Source organism: Sceloporus occidentalis, unplaced genomic scaffold (genome assembly GCF_023333645.1).
Source record: "Sceloporus occidentalis isolate IW3139 unplaced genomic scaffold, rSceOcc1.0.p SCAF_2, whole genome shotgun sequence".
NCBI lineage: Eukaryota > Metazoa > Chordata > Lepidosauria > Squamata > Phrynosomatidae > Sceloporus > Sceloporus occidentalis.
The window spans coordinates 26,832,256-26,850,983 of NW_028316982.1; the positions used below are offsets into that span (position 1 = coordinate 26,832,256).

Sequence of the window (18,728 nt, forward strand, 5' to 3'; positions counted from 1 at the left end):
CAAAGAACATTATTACCTTATATGGTAACATCACCTCATGTAATGCAAGCCAATCGCAGAAGCCAAAGAACCTTATTACCTTATATGGTAACATCTTCCTAAATACCAACTCATCTGATTCTGCTAGCATCTTGACTGCCCCTATTCACCCAAACTAAACCAGAGCCAGCGCCATTTTTAGGGTGTGGTCCTCTCATACGTGCCTTGCATTTTGAAGAGTAATTGTTTGTTATTTCTTCATAGACATGTGCCTGTTTATGTAGTCCATTTGGCTTAAATATCATTCCTCATAATTCTTCACTATCTCAGTTCTCTGTTCCACTGCCAGTTTCACACCCCACAAGCTTCCTTATGCTTTTCTTCTTGCTGTGTATGCCCAGAGAGAACCGCTTTTTGTACTCTACAAATAAAGCTTTTTTTCACCTTGATACCCAACTGAGTCCCCAGCTTGGATCATGTATTGGAATGCAGTTAGACAAGTGAGGCCACACATGTACAAGATCTATATGAATTGTCAGCTTTGAATCCTGGGAGCCAGTCCAGGAATGAGTGTAAGATATTGTGAACATGACTAACAAAGTCGCAAGATAAACACACCCTGAATTTCAAAGGAAACGCTCCAGTGGAAAGGGGAACCTCTGGTCCTGATCCTGAGGCTATTGCTTTTTTCCAACCTCAGGAAAGGGAAGGAAAAGAATGATGATGCCTGCATTCTCTCAGCCAGTGCTTTCAGGTGCAGCTGAGTCCTGAAGTAAGGATAGTAAAGGAGGAGTAGACACCTGCTATTAACAAAGTCTTAACTGGAGCAACACTCTTCCAGCAGGTGCTTCTGTTTGCTTTGCTCTGTGTGGGCTTTCAACAGCTGGGAACAGCCATTTCTAGTTGGTTTTCAAGTTCACCTGTACTTTGGTGGCTTTGATTATACTTAGACTCTCCTTGGCTGGGGAAAGCAAACCTTTTCCTTAGTGGCTAGAGGTGCTTCAGCCAGATCTCCAGCCAGGAATCCTTCTGACCACAAAAAGGTTATTTGTGCAGTGCAGATACATTATAAGACTCAGTAAAAATTATACTTTTTTGGCTAGAATTTGATAGATCTTAGGTCTATTTTAAAGAAAGCTTCTCTTTTTATTTTACTATGATTTTATGGATCATATTATTGCAGCGTGGCGTAGTGGTTTTGAGTGTTGGATTATGATTCCTGGTTGGAATCTCCGCTTGGCTATATAAACTCACTGGGTGAACTTGGGCAACTCTTTCTCAGCCTCAGATGATGGCAATGGCAAACATCCTCTGAAGAAACTTGCCAAGAAAACCCCATGATAGGTTTGCAATAAGCTGGAAATGACTTGAAGGCACACAACAACAACAATGTTGCAATACTGCAAAGGCACCAGATCCTGTCTGATCTTGGAAGCTAAGGAGGGTCAAGTTAGTACTTGGATGGGAGACTCCAATGAATACCAGGTGCTGTAGGCTGTATTTCAGGGGAAGGAACCAGCAAAACTATCTCTTGAGTATTCATTGCCTAAGATAATCGTATGAAATTAATCAGGTCACCATATGTTGAAAGGTGACCTGAAGGCACGCACACACACCGCTGCTTTAAATTGTACAGTGTTTTGTGGATCCCAGTGTCTAGGGATGGGGAGGAACAATTTATAAATACTTTTCATAATTTGTCTCTTCTATAAAGTTGAAGCAAATTTCAATTATAAATTGTGCCCAGACATTTTCTGTGTTAAAAACCGATTATAGGAGGTTGAAGAAGAAACAATAATCTATATGGAAGTGTGCTTTCTCTGTGATTTACAAATGCCCATGTGCACACAATTTGTCCCTGAAATAACAAATGCAACCAACGTCCACAAACATATTATTTTTACATCAAGCTCCTGAATCATGTACCACAAGAATTGAGGGGTGATCGATAGAAGGTTTGATGGATAAATATACAGTTCTACTTTGGGCTGTAGTTTAGGCTACATATTCTTTGCCACCCATCCAATTTTAAATGTAAAGGCAAAGGGTGACTAACTTTTCCCTTATCAGATGACGTTATGAAGGGTCAGCTGCCATTGGCAAAATGGCAGGAAACAGGAACACATCCCAAGCAGTTTTTAAACCACTATTATAATTTTACTTCAACAATGAATACAACACGCACTAGAATGTAAAATAATAATTTATTCAACCATAAATACAAATAAGTTCATTTATAATATATATTATATAAATTACTTATAAATTATTACTTATAAATTAGTATAAATAACCATTTATAGGAATATCAAAAATTCAAACTGATAGAGCCCTATCCCAAAGACCTTACTTTTAAAATCAGAAATGGCCAGAGCAGTGAGGAGGAAGTGTTGTGCAGGGAGGCACATAATGACACTACCAAATTTAGCAAAAGGAATAGTGTACATATTATTCAAGACCTATAACTTAACTCTGTTGCTGAACTGGGACTAATCACATAATACTGAACATGACAGGTTTTGCAACACTGGTCATATATCTGGAAGAATGAGATTGCGAGATAACTACAAGATCCTAGTCATGGACCCATTTGGGAGGCAAATCCTGGTTGTCCTAGCTGTTGGTAAAAACCATCCAGCTGGCAACTTGCACAAGATAGTCAGATGATCTGGAATTGAATTTTCCTTTAAATGAAATTGTCTGAGATGCTAATAAATTTTCCCTTTTCCACCTCCTCTAGCATATGTGGTTCATTAGTTGCAGCATGTGGATTTGGTGCAAACACATTTTACACTCTTTTTGTGACACACCATAATCTAGATCAGGTGTGGTACTCATGTGGTCTTCCAGGGGTTGTTGGATTGCAACCCCCAGATGGCCTAGTCAGCTTAGCCATGGTAAGGAATACTGCAAGCTGCAGTTTAGAAGCATCTAAAAGATCACAGATGAGTTCCACCTTGATTCAGATTATGTGTGAAAATCTGTTATGGCTGCTGCTATTCAGGGATGTAGCCAAGGGGGGGGGGGTTTCTTGGGGTCCGGACCCCCTCCTTCCATTAGAAAAATGAATGGTGCATGCTGCTGCGCCGCCGCGCCCAAGCCCCATTACAGTGGTACCCCGGGTTACGAATTTAATTCGTTCCGCCGCCGCGTTCGTAACCCGGAAACTTTCGCTAGCCGAAAAAGCCATAGGCGCTAATAGCGAAAGCCGCGATTTCGTGCGAAAAAGCGCCGAAAAGCACCAAAATTTTTTTCGTAACCCGAAATAACCTTCGTAACCCGGAAATGTTTTTTTCAATTGATTTTTTTCGTAACCCGGAAATTTCGTAAGGCGGCGCATTCGTATCCCGGGGTACCACTGTATAATGGTGGCACTTAGTCTGGACCCCCCCCCCTCCCTAAAATCCTGGCTACGTCCCTGTGCTATTCCTTTTTGAAGGCACAGGATTGGGATAGATGAGGTATACTGGAGATGATACTGTCTTTGGTTCTCTTTTTTTTTTAACTTTACATAACTAAAATATCTGAGTATCATTATTTCTTTCAACATGATGTTTACATGTTTACTGACTTCTGGTAGTGCAAGATTCTATTAATTGTCTGAGCAAGCTGTTGCAAAGTTAGAAAACTTTTACACTGATTCATCTGCATTTCAAACTTTTCATGTGGTGTGCACTGTAGTGAAGACAGTGGTTGTTCTGTGATCGTGTAGTTGATATTTAAAGCCTGGAAAAAAAGATGCATAATAAAGGAACACCATGAATACAGATTTACACACACCCTTAAACATAACTGGTACAGTAGCTAAGTGTTTAAAACAATCGAAAAGTGCCTTGCAGCTATTATGTTGAACATATAGTTATAATTGCCACAGCAAACTATTTCAAAGCCCTGCAGCAGAGGTGAGGAGTAGTTTTTGTCAGCTGCTTTTAGACTGTGGAATGATGTGCTGGGAGAGTTTCAACAGCTAAATATGCTGTCTGAATGTAAAACAATGTTAAAGACCTATTTCTTCTGGCAGTTGATTTTAAATTATAAATTTTAAATCGGCATATTTTTAGTTTTATGTCTGGATGATTTTAATGTGTAGTGATTGTCATAATCCTGTGTCTATTTGTTTTAACTTATGTGTGTAATGGTTAGTTATATATTGTATTTGAATCTGTGTTATACTATGCCTCGAGCTGTGGGGAGAGATGGGTAAGAAATAATATTAATAATAGAAAAATGTCTGAGGGTGACATTACTTTGGATTAATCCCAGAGTTTTGAAATGTTCTTTGTTTGAACTAAAACTCCCAGAATCCCCAAGCCAGCTTGGCCCCTGCAAGATGGGGCTAAAACACCATGGGGCCCTACTGAAGCCAGGGTCAAATGTGGGCAGAAACACCATTTTATCTCTTTCAATCACTCTCCTTTACTGGTCCATCAGGCTGCCAAAGGAGGAAAAAGGATCAGTGGTTTCCACTTTACTCTGTTAAATAAGCCATCATCATTATTATTATCATCCCTGTATTCCAGAAAGTGGATTATGAATGAAAGTGAGTGCGGATTCTCTAAGATCACATCACAGGAGAGCCAAATCCCTTTTATACAAATGTAATTAATTGTCAATTGTAATTAATGTGTTTTAATGGGTATTATTTGTACATAGATATATGTAATGATGACATCCAAACTAAGGCCTGTTACAGACAGCCAAAATAAAGCTGCTTCGAGTCACAGTGGAGGTATGGTGTTTCAATGATGCATGCATCCTAAGAGTCCAGAAGCCACACCAAAGCCACGCTCCAGTCCTTAGCTAGTCCCAGCTAGTATAGAGTCATTGAATTATTTGGGTTTAGCTACATGTTAATAGGCTCACATGGGTCTATTCTACTTGGGACTAACCAACAGCCATTTTTAAAATAAGATTTGCTTTATAGAACTGAGGACTATCCAGCTTTTGTTCAATGCAAACTCAGCCCTTATGTTAATTCAAAATAAAGATCTTCTGTGTTCAATATCAATTTCTGTATAAATGATTATAACAATTATGGCTGCATCTGCACAGTAGAAATAATCCACTTTAACTGCCATAGCCCAATGCTATGGAATTCTGGGTATTGTAGTTTGTTGTGGCCCCAGAGCTTTCTGACAGAGAAATGTCTCACAAAAATACAGTTCCCAGAATTCCATAGCATGGAACCATGGCAGTTAAAGTGGTGTCAAACTGGATTATTTCTGCAGTGTGGATGCAGCCGATGATGATGATGTACAGTATTTATTTTACTTATATTCCATCTCTCTCATGGTACACGACCCACGGTGGCTTAAAACAAATTACAACAGAGCACAGCTAAAAGGTATACTAGGGTTGCCATAATTGTCCACTATTACCAGGGACAAAATGTAGGACAAATTCGAGATCAAACTGTAGGACAACTGCAGGACAAAACTCAGCCCAAATTGTAGGACATTTAAGGTCCTCCCTTTTTCTTAAATGTCCTACATGTTGGGCTGAGTTTTGTCCTGCAGTTGTCCTACAGTTTGGTCTCGAATTTGTTCCACATTTTGTCCCTGATAATAGTGGACAATTGAAAAACAATAAATAACAGCTAGCAATAAATAACACAATACTGAAAGAATTTATACTAAGCCTGCAGCTCTTTTTTTTTAACCATTTAATCATTTCCACAGTTTTTTTCAGATACTCTTTCCCCCCCTTTTGCACTTAAACTGGGAAGAACCTTTTTATATTGCTGGGAGGAAACTAAATCAACTATGGATTAATATGAAAATTCAATAACAGCATTTCTTATTGTTGAAGATGACTCTCAGTGGATCTTTTGAAAGGATGCTTTGGGTTTGTAGTTTAAAAAATAATGCAGGTGATTTATTTCTTAAAATATAAGATATGTTTATCCCAATATTTGTAATTGCTACAAACCATTAGCTTTTATTAATATTACATCCCAACATTTTAAATATGAATGCATAGACATGTGCATACATGCATGCCCGTTATTCAGGCCTTTGACATTTCATGTGTTTTCCTCCCTTGAAAACTGAGATAGTTATGCCATTATGCAACACTGCACAGCTTGACAAAGGCAAAGAAACAGGGTTATCAGATCACAGGACCTGGCCCTGAGTCTTCAGTTCCCGTGAGTCATTTCTTGGCAGGAGATGAGGGTGCAAGTTCTCCAGCTTTTGGGGGCTCAGCTCCAGGCAAGATGAAAAGTCTGTGTATAAATCTCCAGCTCAGCTACTGTTTTCAAGACTTAACTGACTTGTTCATATAACTTGCAAAGATTCTCCATTAATTAACTGACTTAATTAACTTCCTTCCCTTCTAATCCATACTGCCAGGATTCACCCTTCCTAGATTTCAGATTTTGGTTCAGAAAATTCAGGGGCTGGGATCATTCTGAACTATTAACCCTACAAAGTAATATTCTTGACCATTCTTTATTACACCCCTCCCACCGTACCTTCATCATCTGTCTGACAGCATGCAGTAGACATCCAAAACCCTTGATTTCCATCAAATAGCCCTCCAGAATTTGAAAGATGGCATTCATGCATGAAGTCTACAAGAGGGAATAGCAATTAAAACACATGAAGATGCTGGAAGATTCCTTTACACAATACAAATGAGAAATATGCATGCTGCTAATGGCAATGAATTACCTGATTAACAGCATTGTTTCCTCCTGAGGGACAGGATCCAGACTGAAATCAAAGATAAGAAAGATTAACTCAACTGAAGCCATGAATCTAGAGTATACCATTAGGTTTTTAGAAAGTATTTATTGTAATACCATTGATTTTCCATCCATACAGGCTTCCATGATCCTTTCTTCATTCTTAGGGTCTTTAGTGGGATTATATTTAATAGAACAATTAAATTCTTTCTGTAGAAAAAATATCAGTGAAGAGAATATCAACATAAAGTGCAACCAGAATTATACTAATGATCTATACTCTTTCACTTATGATTGTTTTCTCAAAGCTGTCCATGGAAGACAGAAATATCTTCCTTAAGGCAGAGACCTACTCTTTTGCTTCTGTGAAGGGTCTAATGCATTCCAGTTAATGCTATGCAAATAAGCATCCCAATAATCATTACCTTATTCCTCTTATGGTTGTATCTCATGGTGTCATTCTCCTAGCACAAAGCTTCTAACACTCTTGACAACTCAGTTTTCACCCTTACACATGTATCAATTCTAGTGCTTTGATTCTTTTTGTGCATGTCATACCACAACCTGTTGCATAAACACATTATATACACACTAGTTCCACTAGCACTAACACAAACATTATGGTGATGTCACTTCTGTACCTTATCTGAACTTTTACTGTGCACCTGGCAGTGGGCAGCTAAACGTGTGAATGAATCACTGAAAAACTTTGTATATGAGGTAATATAAAAGTACTATTTGTGATATTTGATCTCTGGAGAATAACTCACATGCTCACATCACTTTTTTACATTACTGTCACTGACATGAAGCAATTTCCCCAGTTTCTAGAACTCAGGATCAAAGTGCTGTTGTGCAGACCAACTCCCATTATATAGCTTCAGGGACACTATCCACATAAGAGAGGAAAGGAGGGATGGGCTTGGAGAAATCACAAACCTGCCTACCTACCTAGAAAAATCTCTGAGGTGGGAGTAGGGAGCTTCAGAGTGAGCATGCTTGATGAGCACAAATGCTTACTAATAATAGTAGGGAAGGGGGATTGAATGGAATTCTAAACAGCAATACTGAACACTGCACAATTTTGTTATAGGTCCCACTTATCCTGATGAAAATCCTTCTCCATTACTTGTAGAAATTCCTTCTAGATTACTTGTAGCTTGTGCGATTCCAGAAGAGAGAGATTGTGCTGTTAGGTAAAGAGGAATCTACAGTGACTGAGAATATGCATTTTATCTTCTGTTTCTAAATAAATAAATTTCTAAATAAGCCAATTTTTTCTAAGTTACAAAAACTAATGAAAACTAAAGCAGTTATCACACGGGAGGCTTACTGTTGGTAAAACGTTCCTGAAGCACAAAGGTCAAAGCTCAAATCGTCATTGAGATGTCTCCCTTCCTCTCTCATCCTCAAAGCATTCATGGAAGTCCCATTATTGAAGAAATGGCTGCTCCACAAATGCTTTGAGGACGGGAAAGTAGTGGAGACGCCTCAATGACGATTTAGAAATGTAACCGGCTATCACACCTTCGTGTTTCACAAATATTTTGCTGATGTTTAACCCACAGTAAGCCTCCCGTGTGATAATCCCCTAAAAGGCTTACAAGATCAGTAGCAGCACAGCATTAAAAAAAGAGTTCCCCCACTCGAATACTATTAATTCCAGCCCAGAGATGTAAGGAAGAACTTCACACATGTACAGATTTAATCTATGAAGCTGAATAATTCCCTTTTAGTAGGCAGTGTGATCCCTACCAGCACACATAGCTTTTCAAGAGATTGAGGAATCATTCATATGCATTTACTTGGAAACCTGTATGGCCTACCATAGAAGCAAGGGATGGAAAAAGGATTAAAGGAGTGGGACTTAATGGCATAAGGTCTGTATGGCAGTTGCTACCTGTGATGCTGAGGGGCTATAATGGCATGCAGGTAGTAAGATGCTCAAGTTGGGGCCCTGGGAAGTCTAGAAGGAAATGGTGGCAAGCGGAAGGATAGATCTAACCCAGTGGTTCCCAAACATTGTTTTGGGATGTTTTGGACTTCAGCTCCCAGAATTCCTGACTGTTGGGAGTTGAAGTCCCAAACACCTGGAAGACCAAAGTCTGGGAATCACTGGTCTAATCAATGTTAGTGACAGCAGATTGGACCTGTCCATCACTCATGTTTTCCCCAAACCATATTCAGGGGTAGCTGTGTTGGCCTTGCAGCAAAATACAACAAAATCCCAAATCTACAAAAAGATTGATACTTTTATAGGAACAACTTAAAATGTACAAAACATATCATGCAAGCTTTCAGTTTCATTTGCATTTTAGTTGGTCCCAAACAGATATCACTTGTAAATTTTGGATTTTGTTGTCTCATGTCTCAGGGATCTGTGTAGTTTTTTTTGCCAACTAAACTCAGTGTATGCTAATGGTACAACAACAATGACAACAATGACGACGACAACAACAACACTGCCAAGGAAACATGCCTTACCTGGAATTGATGGAGTGCCACATCTGCTGCCTCCATCAGGTGTGTGGAAGCAATCAGGCAATTGCTTAAACTGGTGGTTAGTCCACTGGTTTGAGCATGGGTAGGGTAAGCCATTAATGAACTGGGTAGGCTTAGGCAAAGGAAATTCACCAACAGCCAGGAACCTGGAATAAAACCAAGGACCACATAAGGAAACTGTGGCACAAAGAGATCTGACACCTGGTGCCTGTTTGTCCATGTCAGATACTCATATTGTCTAAGTTTGCTTTCAGCATGCTACTGTCTGTATCACAAAAGCCATATTAACCCCTCACCCAATGCAAGCATCCTGGGTAGATACTGCTGTAGAATAGAATGCCCATAGTCCATTTCATGGCAAAAGCAGAAAACTGACACCATATGTCAACTGAATGTATCATGAACATACTAATCTACTGGGACATGTAATAGTAGCACAGTGAAATAAAAAGTAGGTTATACAGTGGGCCCTTGTTATACACTGCGGTTTGGGCCCAAGATCTCCCTTGGATAACAAAATCCATGGATGCTCAAGTCCCATTAAATATAATGACATAGCAAAATAGTGTCCCTTGTAAAAAATGGAAAATCAAAGTTTGATATTTGAAATTTATACTTTTTTTGACATTTGCAAACTGTGGATGCTTGAATCCATGTATAAAAAATCAGTGTATAAGAAGGGCTGACTGTAACATTATGTTGTTGTTGTGTACCTTCAAGTCGTTTCTGACTTATGGGCGGGATACAAACGGGCAGGGGAAGACGTCTTGGAGGTGTATTCTGCTGAATACGGAGCCTCCAGACCGCCCACCCCGGGGGCATGGCTCAGGAGATGGGGCTTCCACATGGGGGGCAGTGAAGACGCCTCACCTGGGGCCGTTTCTGACCCGCAGTTTCCAAACCGCCACCTCGGAAGACGCTGCAAAGAGAGAGGCAGCTTCCTCACGGGCGGCCAAAAACGGGGCTTTTTTTTTTCCTTTGCCGGCTGGCGGATGCGCAGCTGCACAGCTGCAGCGCTAAGCAGCGGCGGCAGAAAGCCTAAGGGCACATTTAAAGTGCCCAAGCCCCTTTAAAACTTTTTTCCCCGCTCTGCCCAAGAACAATGGTGGTCTCCTGCCAGCTGGTGATCAGTTGGTGTTGGCATCCTTGCCCGCTTGCACTTTGCCAGTGTCACCAGCATCATGGATGCCTCCTCTCCTTTGGTCCCCGCGCTCCTGCTGAATCTGCAATGCACAGCCACAGCTGTCGCCACTGCCACCGCTGTCCCCCTGCCATCCCCCATCACCTCCCTTGTACATATGTAAATATTTACAGTTTTAGGGGTTTTTATTGTTAGGTGAAAATGGCACAGGAATGTGTGTAGGGGCTCACTTTAAAGTCCAAACTTTCCAAGCAGCGCATGCGTACATGTTGCTCTAGGGTTAGGGTTAGGGTTAGGGTTAGGGTTAGGGTTAGGGTTACGAGTCTTAAAATGCGCTGGAGCTGTGCTGCAGCTTCCACACCTGCATGGCAGCTGACGCTGCAATTAAAGCCTGACTGCAAACTGCGCATGTTCCAGGACCCCGACTCATTATGCGACGCAGCAGACACAGAGCTTTTAAATGGGCAACTTAAATTAGCGGCGTAGCAATTCTGGCGTACCGGTGCAGCAGCTTACAGACGGAGCTGCGCAGCTGCGCATCAAACGGAAAAGAAGCGGAGAAAAGCAGCACCTTTTTAATGCCGCCTCTTCCCGCTTGGGGCGTGCGGGGGGCGTGTTCATGGCGGCATTCAGGTAAGGCCCGTCTGAAGGCTCTACCTTCATGACGTCATGAATACACCCCTTTTTGCCCATCTGTATCCCGCCATGGTGACCCTAAGGTGAACCTATCATGGAGCTTTCTTGGCAAGATTAGTTCAGAGGAGGTTTGCCATTGCCATCCCCTGAGGTTTAGAGTATGTGACTTGACCAAGGTCACCCAGTGGGTTTCATGACCGAGCGGGGAATTGAACCCTGGACTCCAGAGTCATCATCCAACAAACCATTATGCCATGCTGGCTCTTATTACATTATAGTGACTACATATAGTAAGCAAGGTTATTTGGTAACCGTCAAAAACTGGGATATTCTAATGAATAATCAAAATATTGCCATTTTTAGATTTTTTTTACCTAAAGCGTTGTGTCACCCATGGAACACAAAATGGAAGAGTGAAATAAAAAAGATAATTTGGAAATGATTCTCTCTCAGTGTGTGTGTGTGTTGGGTGAATCCAGAAACTGTTTCAGAGATGCGGGTGCTCAGTCTTGTAAAAAATTTTTTACCAAATGTATTCTCTTTTTCTTCCTCTGAGTACTGGTGTGACCAGTTGCCACCTACTATTCTCCTGCATGTCCCACAAGGTTTGCTTGGCCAAGATCACCCAGTGGGGTTTTTATGCTCGAACAGGGAACCCTGGTCTCCAGAGGTGTAGCCTGAACCTCGAGAGCCACTCGGTGATTCCCAAATTCTGCCCTACCAACTCTTTTGGACTTTGACTCCTCAAATCTCAGTTAATTGGCCAATATGGCTGAGGCTTCAGGGAGCTGAAGTCCAAAACACCAGGAGGACCAGAGTTTGGAAATCACTGCTGGCTCTCTAGAAAGTTTCTCTAGGTGACAAGGATGTTCAGCATCTCACTCTCAGCAATGTTAGAAATGTGAAGACTGGAGGAAAATTCATTTGGGAAGTCAGAATTCTTAGGGAGGGCAGGAAGACCTGAAGTTGAGGCTGCATCCACACTGCAGGAATAATCCGGTTTGACACCACTATAACTGCCATGGCTCAGTGCTACAGGATTGTAGGAACTGTAGTTTGTTGGGGCACCAGAGCTCTCAGGTAGAGAAGGTTAAATGTTCACCTATCTAGGCGTATGTCTAATATAGTATACCTATGTCTAGCCCTAGATAGGTATATCTAAAATAACAATGATCATAATCATAATCATATTTATTTCTTAGCTACCTCTCCCCATGGATTGAGGTGGGGAACAACAATTAACACACTAGTCTAGCATACCTATGTCTAGCCCTACATAGACATCATCATCATCATCATCATCATCATCATCATCATCATCTACTCACCTCTCCCCATAAATTGAGGTGGAGAATAACAATTAACATACTAGTCTAATATATCTATGTCTTGCCCTAGATAGGTATACCTAAAATAACAGTAACAATAATGAAATATAATATTAATATTTCTTTCTTACCTATGGATTGAGGCGGGAAACAACAACAATTAATACACTAGTATAGTATACCTATATCTAGCCCTACATAGGTATATAATAGTAATAATAATAATAATAATAATAATAATATTGATATTTATTCATTATCCGCCTCTCTCCATGGACCAAGGCAGGGAACAACAACAATGATACCTTTACCTAGTATACCTATGTTTAGCCCCTGATAGGTATACCTAAAAGAATAATAATACAAAGCATTATGATCATGATCATGGTTATAATTAGGATTTCTTCCCCAACTCTTCCTATGGATCGAGGAAGGGAACAACAACAATGATACCTTTACCTTTTCCTAATATGCCTATGTTTAGCCCCTGATAGGTATACCCAAAATAATACTAATAATACTAATAGTACTAAGCATTATGATCATGATCATGATTATGATTTCTTACTCCCCTTTCCCTATGGATTGAGGTGGGGAACAACAATGATACCTTTACCTTTATCTAGCATTCCTATGTTTAGCCCCTGATAGGTATACCTAAAATAAATAAATAAATAATAATAATAATAATAATAATAAGCATCATGATCATGGTGCTCTCTATGGATCGAGGCAGAGAACAACAACAATGAACAGACACACCACATCAGCTAGAAATTCCAGAATGCCCTAACATGGAGTGATATCGGTGCCAATCTGGATTATTCCTGCAGTGCGGATGCATGTGGTTTTGAGGTAATAATAATAATAATTAATAATAAACTACCCCCTTCCCCTTAAAGTAAATCAACATCACAGTTACTACATAACAATAATTATACTAAATATAATTAAAACCATTAAAACAATTGCAAAGAGGAAACAGGACTTCACGGGGTAGTCACTAGGATGGTCCGTATCATTGGGGCGAATGAGAAGTCAACATGATTCAGGGAAGGTCTGTCGAAGAAGACCCATCTTGACAGCCTTTTTGAAGCCGCAATAGACTGGATCTCCTCTGGCAGGCCATTCCATAATTTAGGGAGCGGCAGATGAAAAGGCCTGAGTTTGTTATCAGGAAAACAACACCAGAGGTAGCATTTCACTGCATGCCAGTAAACTCACACACATGTGAAAAAGCACTAAGAAAAGGACCTAGACTTTAAGCTTGCAGAGTCTGAGCTTCATTCATCAGGGGGGTCAGGGAGGGAAGAAGAGGAGCCAGGAAGCTCCATCGCCTACCTAGAGAGAGGCTTCCGGGGCTGGACTGCCACCTGCTGCTGCTGCTGAGCCTGGGCATCTTTGGTGGCAGAGGGGGTCAGCGCTGTCTTTGCTCCAAGCGGGGCGATGCTGTGTCTCTGGCTGACCTTGGAGCTGGCTGTTTTATAGGCAAGAGCCTCCCCCCAGCAGCAGGGATTCCCTTTCTTTCTTTCTGTCTCTCTCTGCTCTTTCTTTCTCGATCTGGCTCCAAAACCCCAGGTTCTGCTCTTCGCGAGCGCAGAGCAAGAAGTGTGACTTTTTCTCTCTCCCGGCCAATGACTCATAAAAGATGCCTGCCTTGGCTTTTTTGCGGGAATTTTAACACTGCTCTCCGGAGGAGCCTGGCTCAGGTCCCCCCTCCCCACCCGAGAGCTACAACAATCCCTGCCAAAGGAGGTGCTCCCCTGCCCTGGCCCAAGGGGAAGAAGAACCAGTCCTCTTCCAGTCCAAGTGGCTCAGATGACTCAGATCATGGGTTCCTTGAAGGCTCAGGCAGAGGAGGCTCAATGTCTAGCCTAGCTACCTAGGAATATGTCAGGTCCAGCCTACCTGTGTCTAGACATCTGCAAAGAAAAGAATTGGCAGCATGAGCTTTGCTAGACTTCGGTCTACTTCCTCAGATGCATTTGGATATAATAATAATAATAATAATAATAATAATAATAATAATAATAATAATAATAATGTAGAGAGCTCTTGTAACACCTTTGAGACTCACTGAAAGAAAGAAACTGGGAGCATGGAGTTTTCTTCGACTTCAGTCTGCTTCCTCAGATGCCTGTTCATCTTGTTCCTCAGATGCATCTGAGGAAGCATACTGAAGTCTAGGAAAGCTCATGTTGCCAACTTCTTTCTTTCAGTTAGTCTCAAAAGTGCTACAAGATCTCTATTATTATTATTATTATTATTATTATTATTATTATTTCCAAATGAATCTGAGGAAGTAGACTGAAGTCTAGGAAAGCTCGTGCTGCCAGTTCTTTTCTTTTCAGGTGCCCAAATCATTTAACTAACTTTGGCTGCATCCACACATCAGAAATAATCCAGTTTGACACCGCTTTAGCTGCTCTGATGCAATGCTGTGGAATTCTGGGAACTGGACTTTGTTGTACCGCTTTGCTCTGCTCTGGGGCCGCAACAAACTTCAGTTCTGAGAATCCCATAGCATTGCACCAGGGCACTTAAAACAGTATCAAACTGAATTATTTCTGACACTTGGATGCAGCCTTAGTGTATTATGTATGCACCTGGACTTGTGGGAGGGGGGCACCATTTGCTGCTCCATTTCAGGAGGCATAGAATCATAGTGTTGGGAAGGGACCTCAAGAGTCATCCAGTCCAACCTCCTGCCATGCAGGAACTCACAGTCAGAGCACCCCTGACAAATGGCCACCCAGCCTCTGCTTAAAGACATCCAAAGAAGGAGACTCCACCACTCTCTGAAGGAGTGTGTTTCAATGTTGAGCAGCTCTTATGTCAAGAAGTTCTTCCTAATGTTGAGGTGGAATCTCTTTTCCTCTAGTTTCCATTATGCTATCCCAGGAATAAGTGAATGGGAAGGGGCCTCTTTGTAGTTCTTGCTACCAGCAGCATCACCAGCCTTGGTGACACCCAGTGCAAGGACAGGCTGCAGCTGCACTACAGAAATAATGCAGTTTGACACCACTTTACCTGGCAAGGCTCAATGCTATGGAATCCTGGGATTTGTAGTCTTGTGCCACAGCAAACTACAAACCTCAGGATCCCATAACACTGAGCCATGGCAGTTAAAGGATGTCAAACTGCATTAGTTCTTCAGTGCAGATGCAGTCTTCAAATCTGACAATACTACAAATTTTCCAGAGCATTGAAACATGACAGCTAAAATGATGTCAGTCTGCATTATTTCTGCAGTGCAGGTGCAAATCCCAGGATTCCATAGCATTGAGCCATGGCAGTTATACTTTGTCATACAGCATAACACTGAGCCATGGTAGTTACACGGTTGTACTTTGTTGTGGCACCAGAGCTCTCTGACTTTGGCTGCATCTGCACTGTAGAATTGATGCAGCCTGACACTGCTTTAACTGTCATGGCTGAATGCTATTGAATTCTGGGATTTGTAGTTTTGTGAGCACTCTGGTGCCACAGCAAATTACGGATCCCAGGATTCCATAGCATTGAGCCATGGAAGTTAAAGGGTGTCAAACTGCATTGTTTCTGCAGTGCTGATGCAGTCTTCAAAGGCTAAATATCTCACAGATCTACAGGATTCCATAACACTAAAACATGGCAGTTAAAGTGAGGTCAGACTGCATGATTTCTGCAGTGCAAATGCAGACAAAGACAGAAAACACAGGGGCAATGTAATGCAGGTTCATTCAGACATCAATGGTTTTTTAGCGCAACAATGTGAATCATCTCACACATTCTGTGTTGTTATTCACACTATGGATCCACATTGATGCGCATCTCTGCAAGTTCACTTGCTCACATGTGCATGCATTCCAATAGAGATGGAGTTGATGACAGGAATGACTAAATATATTTACATACATACATACATAGTCTCATGTGGTTGAAGTGAAAATTTGGTAAAAGGTGATGTTTTTAAAGATTTTTTAAAATTTATTTTTTAAAAATAAATAAATTTTTTTTTAACTTTTAAAACTTAGGCCTTTCCTTTCTCCTCCCACTAAGCCTCACCCCACTCACACCATCTCTTCAGCATTTTAAAGGGACACAGGCAAATGCCACCACCCATTTCTGCCAAAAGGCAGACGTTTGAAGAGAAGTGATGTCATCTTCCTTAGGGTGTCACCTGGTGTGACTCCATTGCGGAAATGTAGGCTATGTTCTGGAAAAAGGAGGATATCCAAATGTGTGGCTTGAATCATCAGGGACAGCTTTTCATTCTCATTTTCCACTGTATTACAGTAAGGCTCCAGTCCTTTGATCCATGGGATAGCATGAAGGCCATAGGATTCATCCTCTGAAGTCAGAGAGAGAGCTGTGACCCAGGCAGCATCTACACTGCATGATTAATGCAGTTTGACACCGCCTTAACTGCCATGACTCAATGCTGTGAAATTCTGGGATTTGTAGCTTTATGAGATACTTATGTGATATTTAGCTCTCTCTGTCTGAGAGCTCTGGTGCCACAACAAATCCCAGGATTCCATAGGATGGAGCCATGACAGTTCAAGTGGTGTCAAACAGCATTAATTCTGCAGTGTGGCAATAGCTCTAGTAGAGGGAGGCAGAAATCTGCTTTACTATTCCAAATCTATGGTTTTGTGGTTCTGTAACTGTTGTGGCAGAATGACCAGACATCCTTCTTTTCCAGGATATGTCCTACATTTCATCCTTCTGTCTAGGAGGAATTCCAAAATGTCCTCCATTTTAAGCATGACTAAGAAGTACATTCAGTAACACCATGTTTGCTGTTCATCTTTGAAAAGGTTTCCTACTTGGCAGCCTGTCCTCACTGTAAATAGAGGGATAGGCTGGATCATTCTAAGTTCTTTTTTCCTAGGAGAAGCAGCAGACAAGACTTGCCCCCAGAGCTCAGGGAGCATTTGTTTCTTGGAGGGGGAAAGGACCACAAGTGTGTTAGGCAACTGATTGCTTGAGGACACAGTGCAAAAATATTGAAAGGGGTTTCCCCTTAATTTCAGCACAATTGACAAATGAAAGGAATAATTTAAATGTAGACTAAGGGCTGGTACAGACTGGCATGAAATGCCATCTTCCAGCCAGCTTGGGGGCATGCTGTATGCACAACACACACCCTCCAGATGCCCAGAAGCCAGCTTCATGCCGCCTGGCTGCCAACATGGCAGCTGGCTTCAGGGTTCTCCTGTGGCGTGATGTTCACAAGCCACATGCCACAGTAGCACCATAAAGCTGCAGCAGGGTGGGAAAAGCTGACTTTTTGCTGGCCCAAAAAGAAATGGCACTTTGTAACTTCTTTTTGAGGCAGCAAAAAGGCGGATTGGGGCCACAGCATATGGTTGCCGCAGCCCCAATCCAGCTTTCTCAGGGGTGGTTTCAAGCTATTTTCCCTAAGTCAAGGACTTGTTGCTAGTAAAGTCCAATTTTAACCCTTTGTCTTGCTCACAGTTCTGTATGTATATTGCAAGGTAACAAAGCATTTTAACAAAGATAAGTTCATCAGAAAAATACAGTTGAGTATATAGTAAAATACAGTATATATAATATAGCTGAAAATAAACCATGTGAAATGAATTTATATTTGTATTAGTGTTTTTAGCTTTTATTTTGTCATGACCTACATTTTTCTTGAAGGCCCTACATTCTGTGGTGCCTTCTTCTTTGAGGTTATGACATCTGTTCACTCTGCGTTGGGATCTTGAGGCGGACAAGAGCAACTGCCCCATCGGGTGTACACTTCCCACTCTGAGGTGCCACCCAGTGTGGTCAACCCCCCCTGCACCCCCACCAGTGATGCCCCTGCCTGAAGTAACACTTTTAAGGCTTCTCTCATCCATTTTCCTCTCTTGTAGGGAAGTGCCTAAAAGCAGTGGTTCCTAGAGAAGGAGTTCCCTATGCCAGTTCTCAACTGAATGGGATGCTCTGGTAATTTCTCTCTAAGTACACTCACCTCCTGGTTTGTCAAGATAGCTGCTTACATTCCTCTTCAGGCATTAAGAAAAAAAGCTGTCTTAGTTCGTGGAGAGGAAATAGTTCATAGAGAGGAAATAGAATTAATTTTCAGTTCTTCTTGCTGCTGCCTTGTGTTTGAATGAGACAGAAGTTGTTAACTTGCTAGCACACGACAGTTTTTCTGGAGGCCATGCAGCCTCGGGCCAAACAAGTATCTCTACTACTGCAGTACAGATATACTTGTTTTTGTTCTTTCTTTCTTTCTTTCTTTCTTTCTTTCTTTCTTTCTATGCTGCCTTTCTCTCAGAGTGGGACCCAAGGTGGTTCAAAGAAGAAAATCAATCAGAATCTACCAATGGAAGTTTAAAAATGATTAAAATTTTCACAATTAAAACAATATTAAATCAATTAAAAATACAGAAAAGTTAAAAGAGAAATAATATCATTCAGTGAAAAAAGCCTCCCTGTCTATGGTGCGTTACAGACCGCCTGT

At 41.3% G+C, this 18,728-nt stretch overlaps 1 protein-coding gene across 1 annotated transcript; it reads right to left on the reverse strand.

Moving 5' to 3' along the window:
- Positions 1–3,534: 3,534 nt before the first annotated feature.
- On the reverse strand, positions 3,535–18,009 carry LOC149318068 (uncharacterized). The gene is made up of 6 exons (XM_089507887.1): positions 17,905–18,009; positions 9,149–9,343; positions 6,782–6,874; positions 6,651–6,692; positions 6,452–6,550; positions 3,535–3,705 (listed from the first exon to the last, which is right to left on the reverse strand). The coding sequence occupies exons 1-6, from the start codon at positions 18,007–18,009 to the stop codon at positions 3,535–3,537; spliced, it is 705 nt and encodes a 234-aa protein (XP_089364013.1).
- Positions 18,010–18,728: the final 719 nt, after the last annotated feature.

Coding starts and splice junctions, on each gene's coding strand:
- LOC149318068 (XM_089507887.1), bottom strand. CDS start 18,009: ATGGGGCAGTTGCTCTTGTCCGCCTCAAGATCCCAACGCAGAGTGAAC. Junction 6,875..9,148: donor TGGCACTCCATCAATTCCAG/GTAAGGCATGTT, acceptor TTTTTTCTACAG/AAAGAATTTAATTGTTCTAT. Junction 6,551..6,650: donor GAAACAATGCTGTTAATCAG/GTAATTCATTGC, acceptor TCCCTCTTGTAG/ACTTCATGCATGAATGCCAT.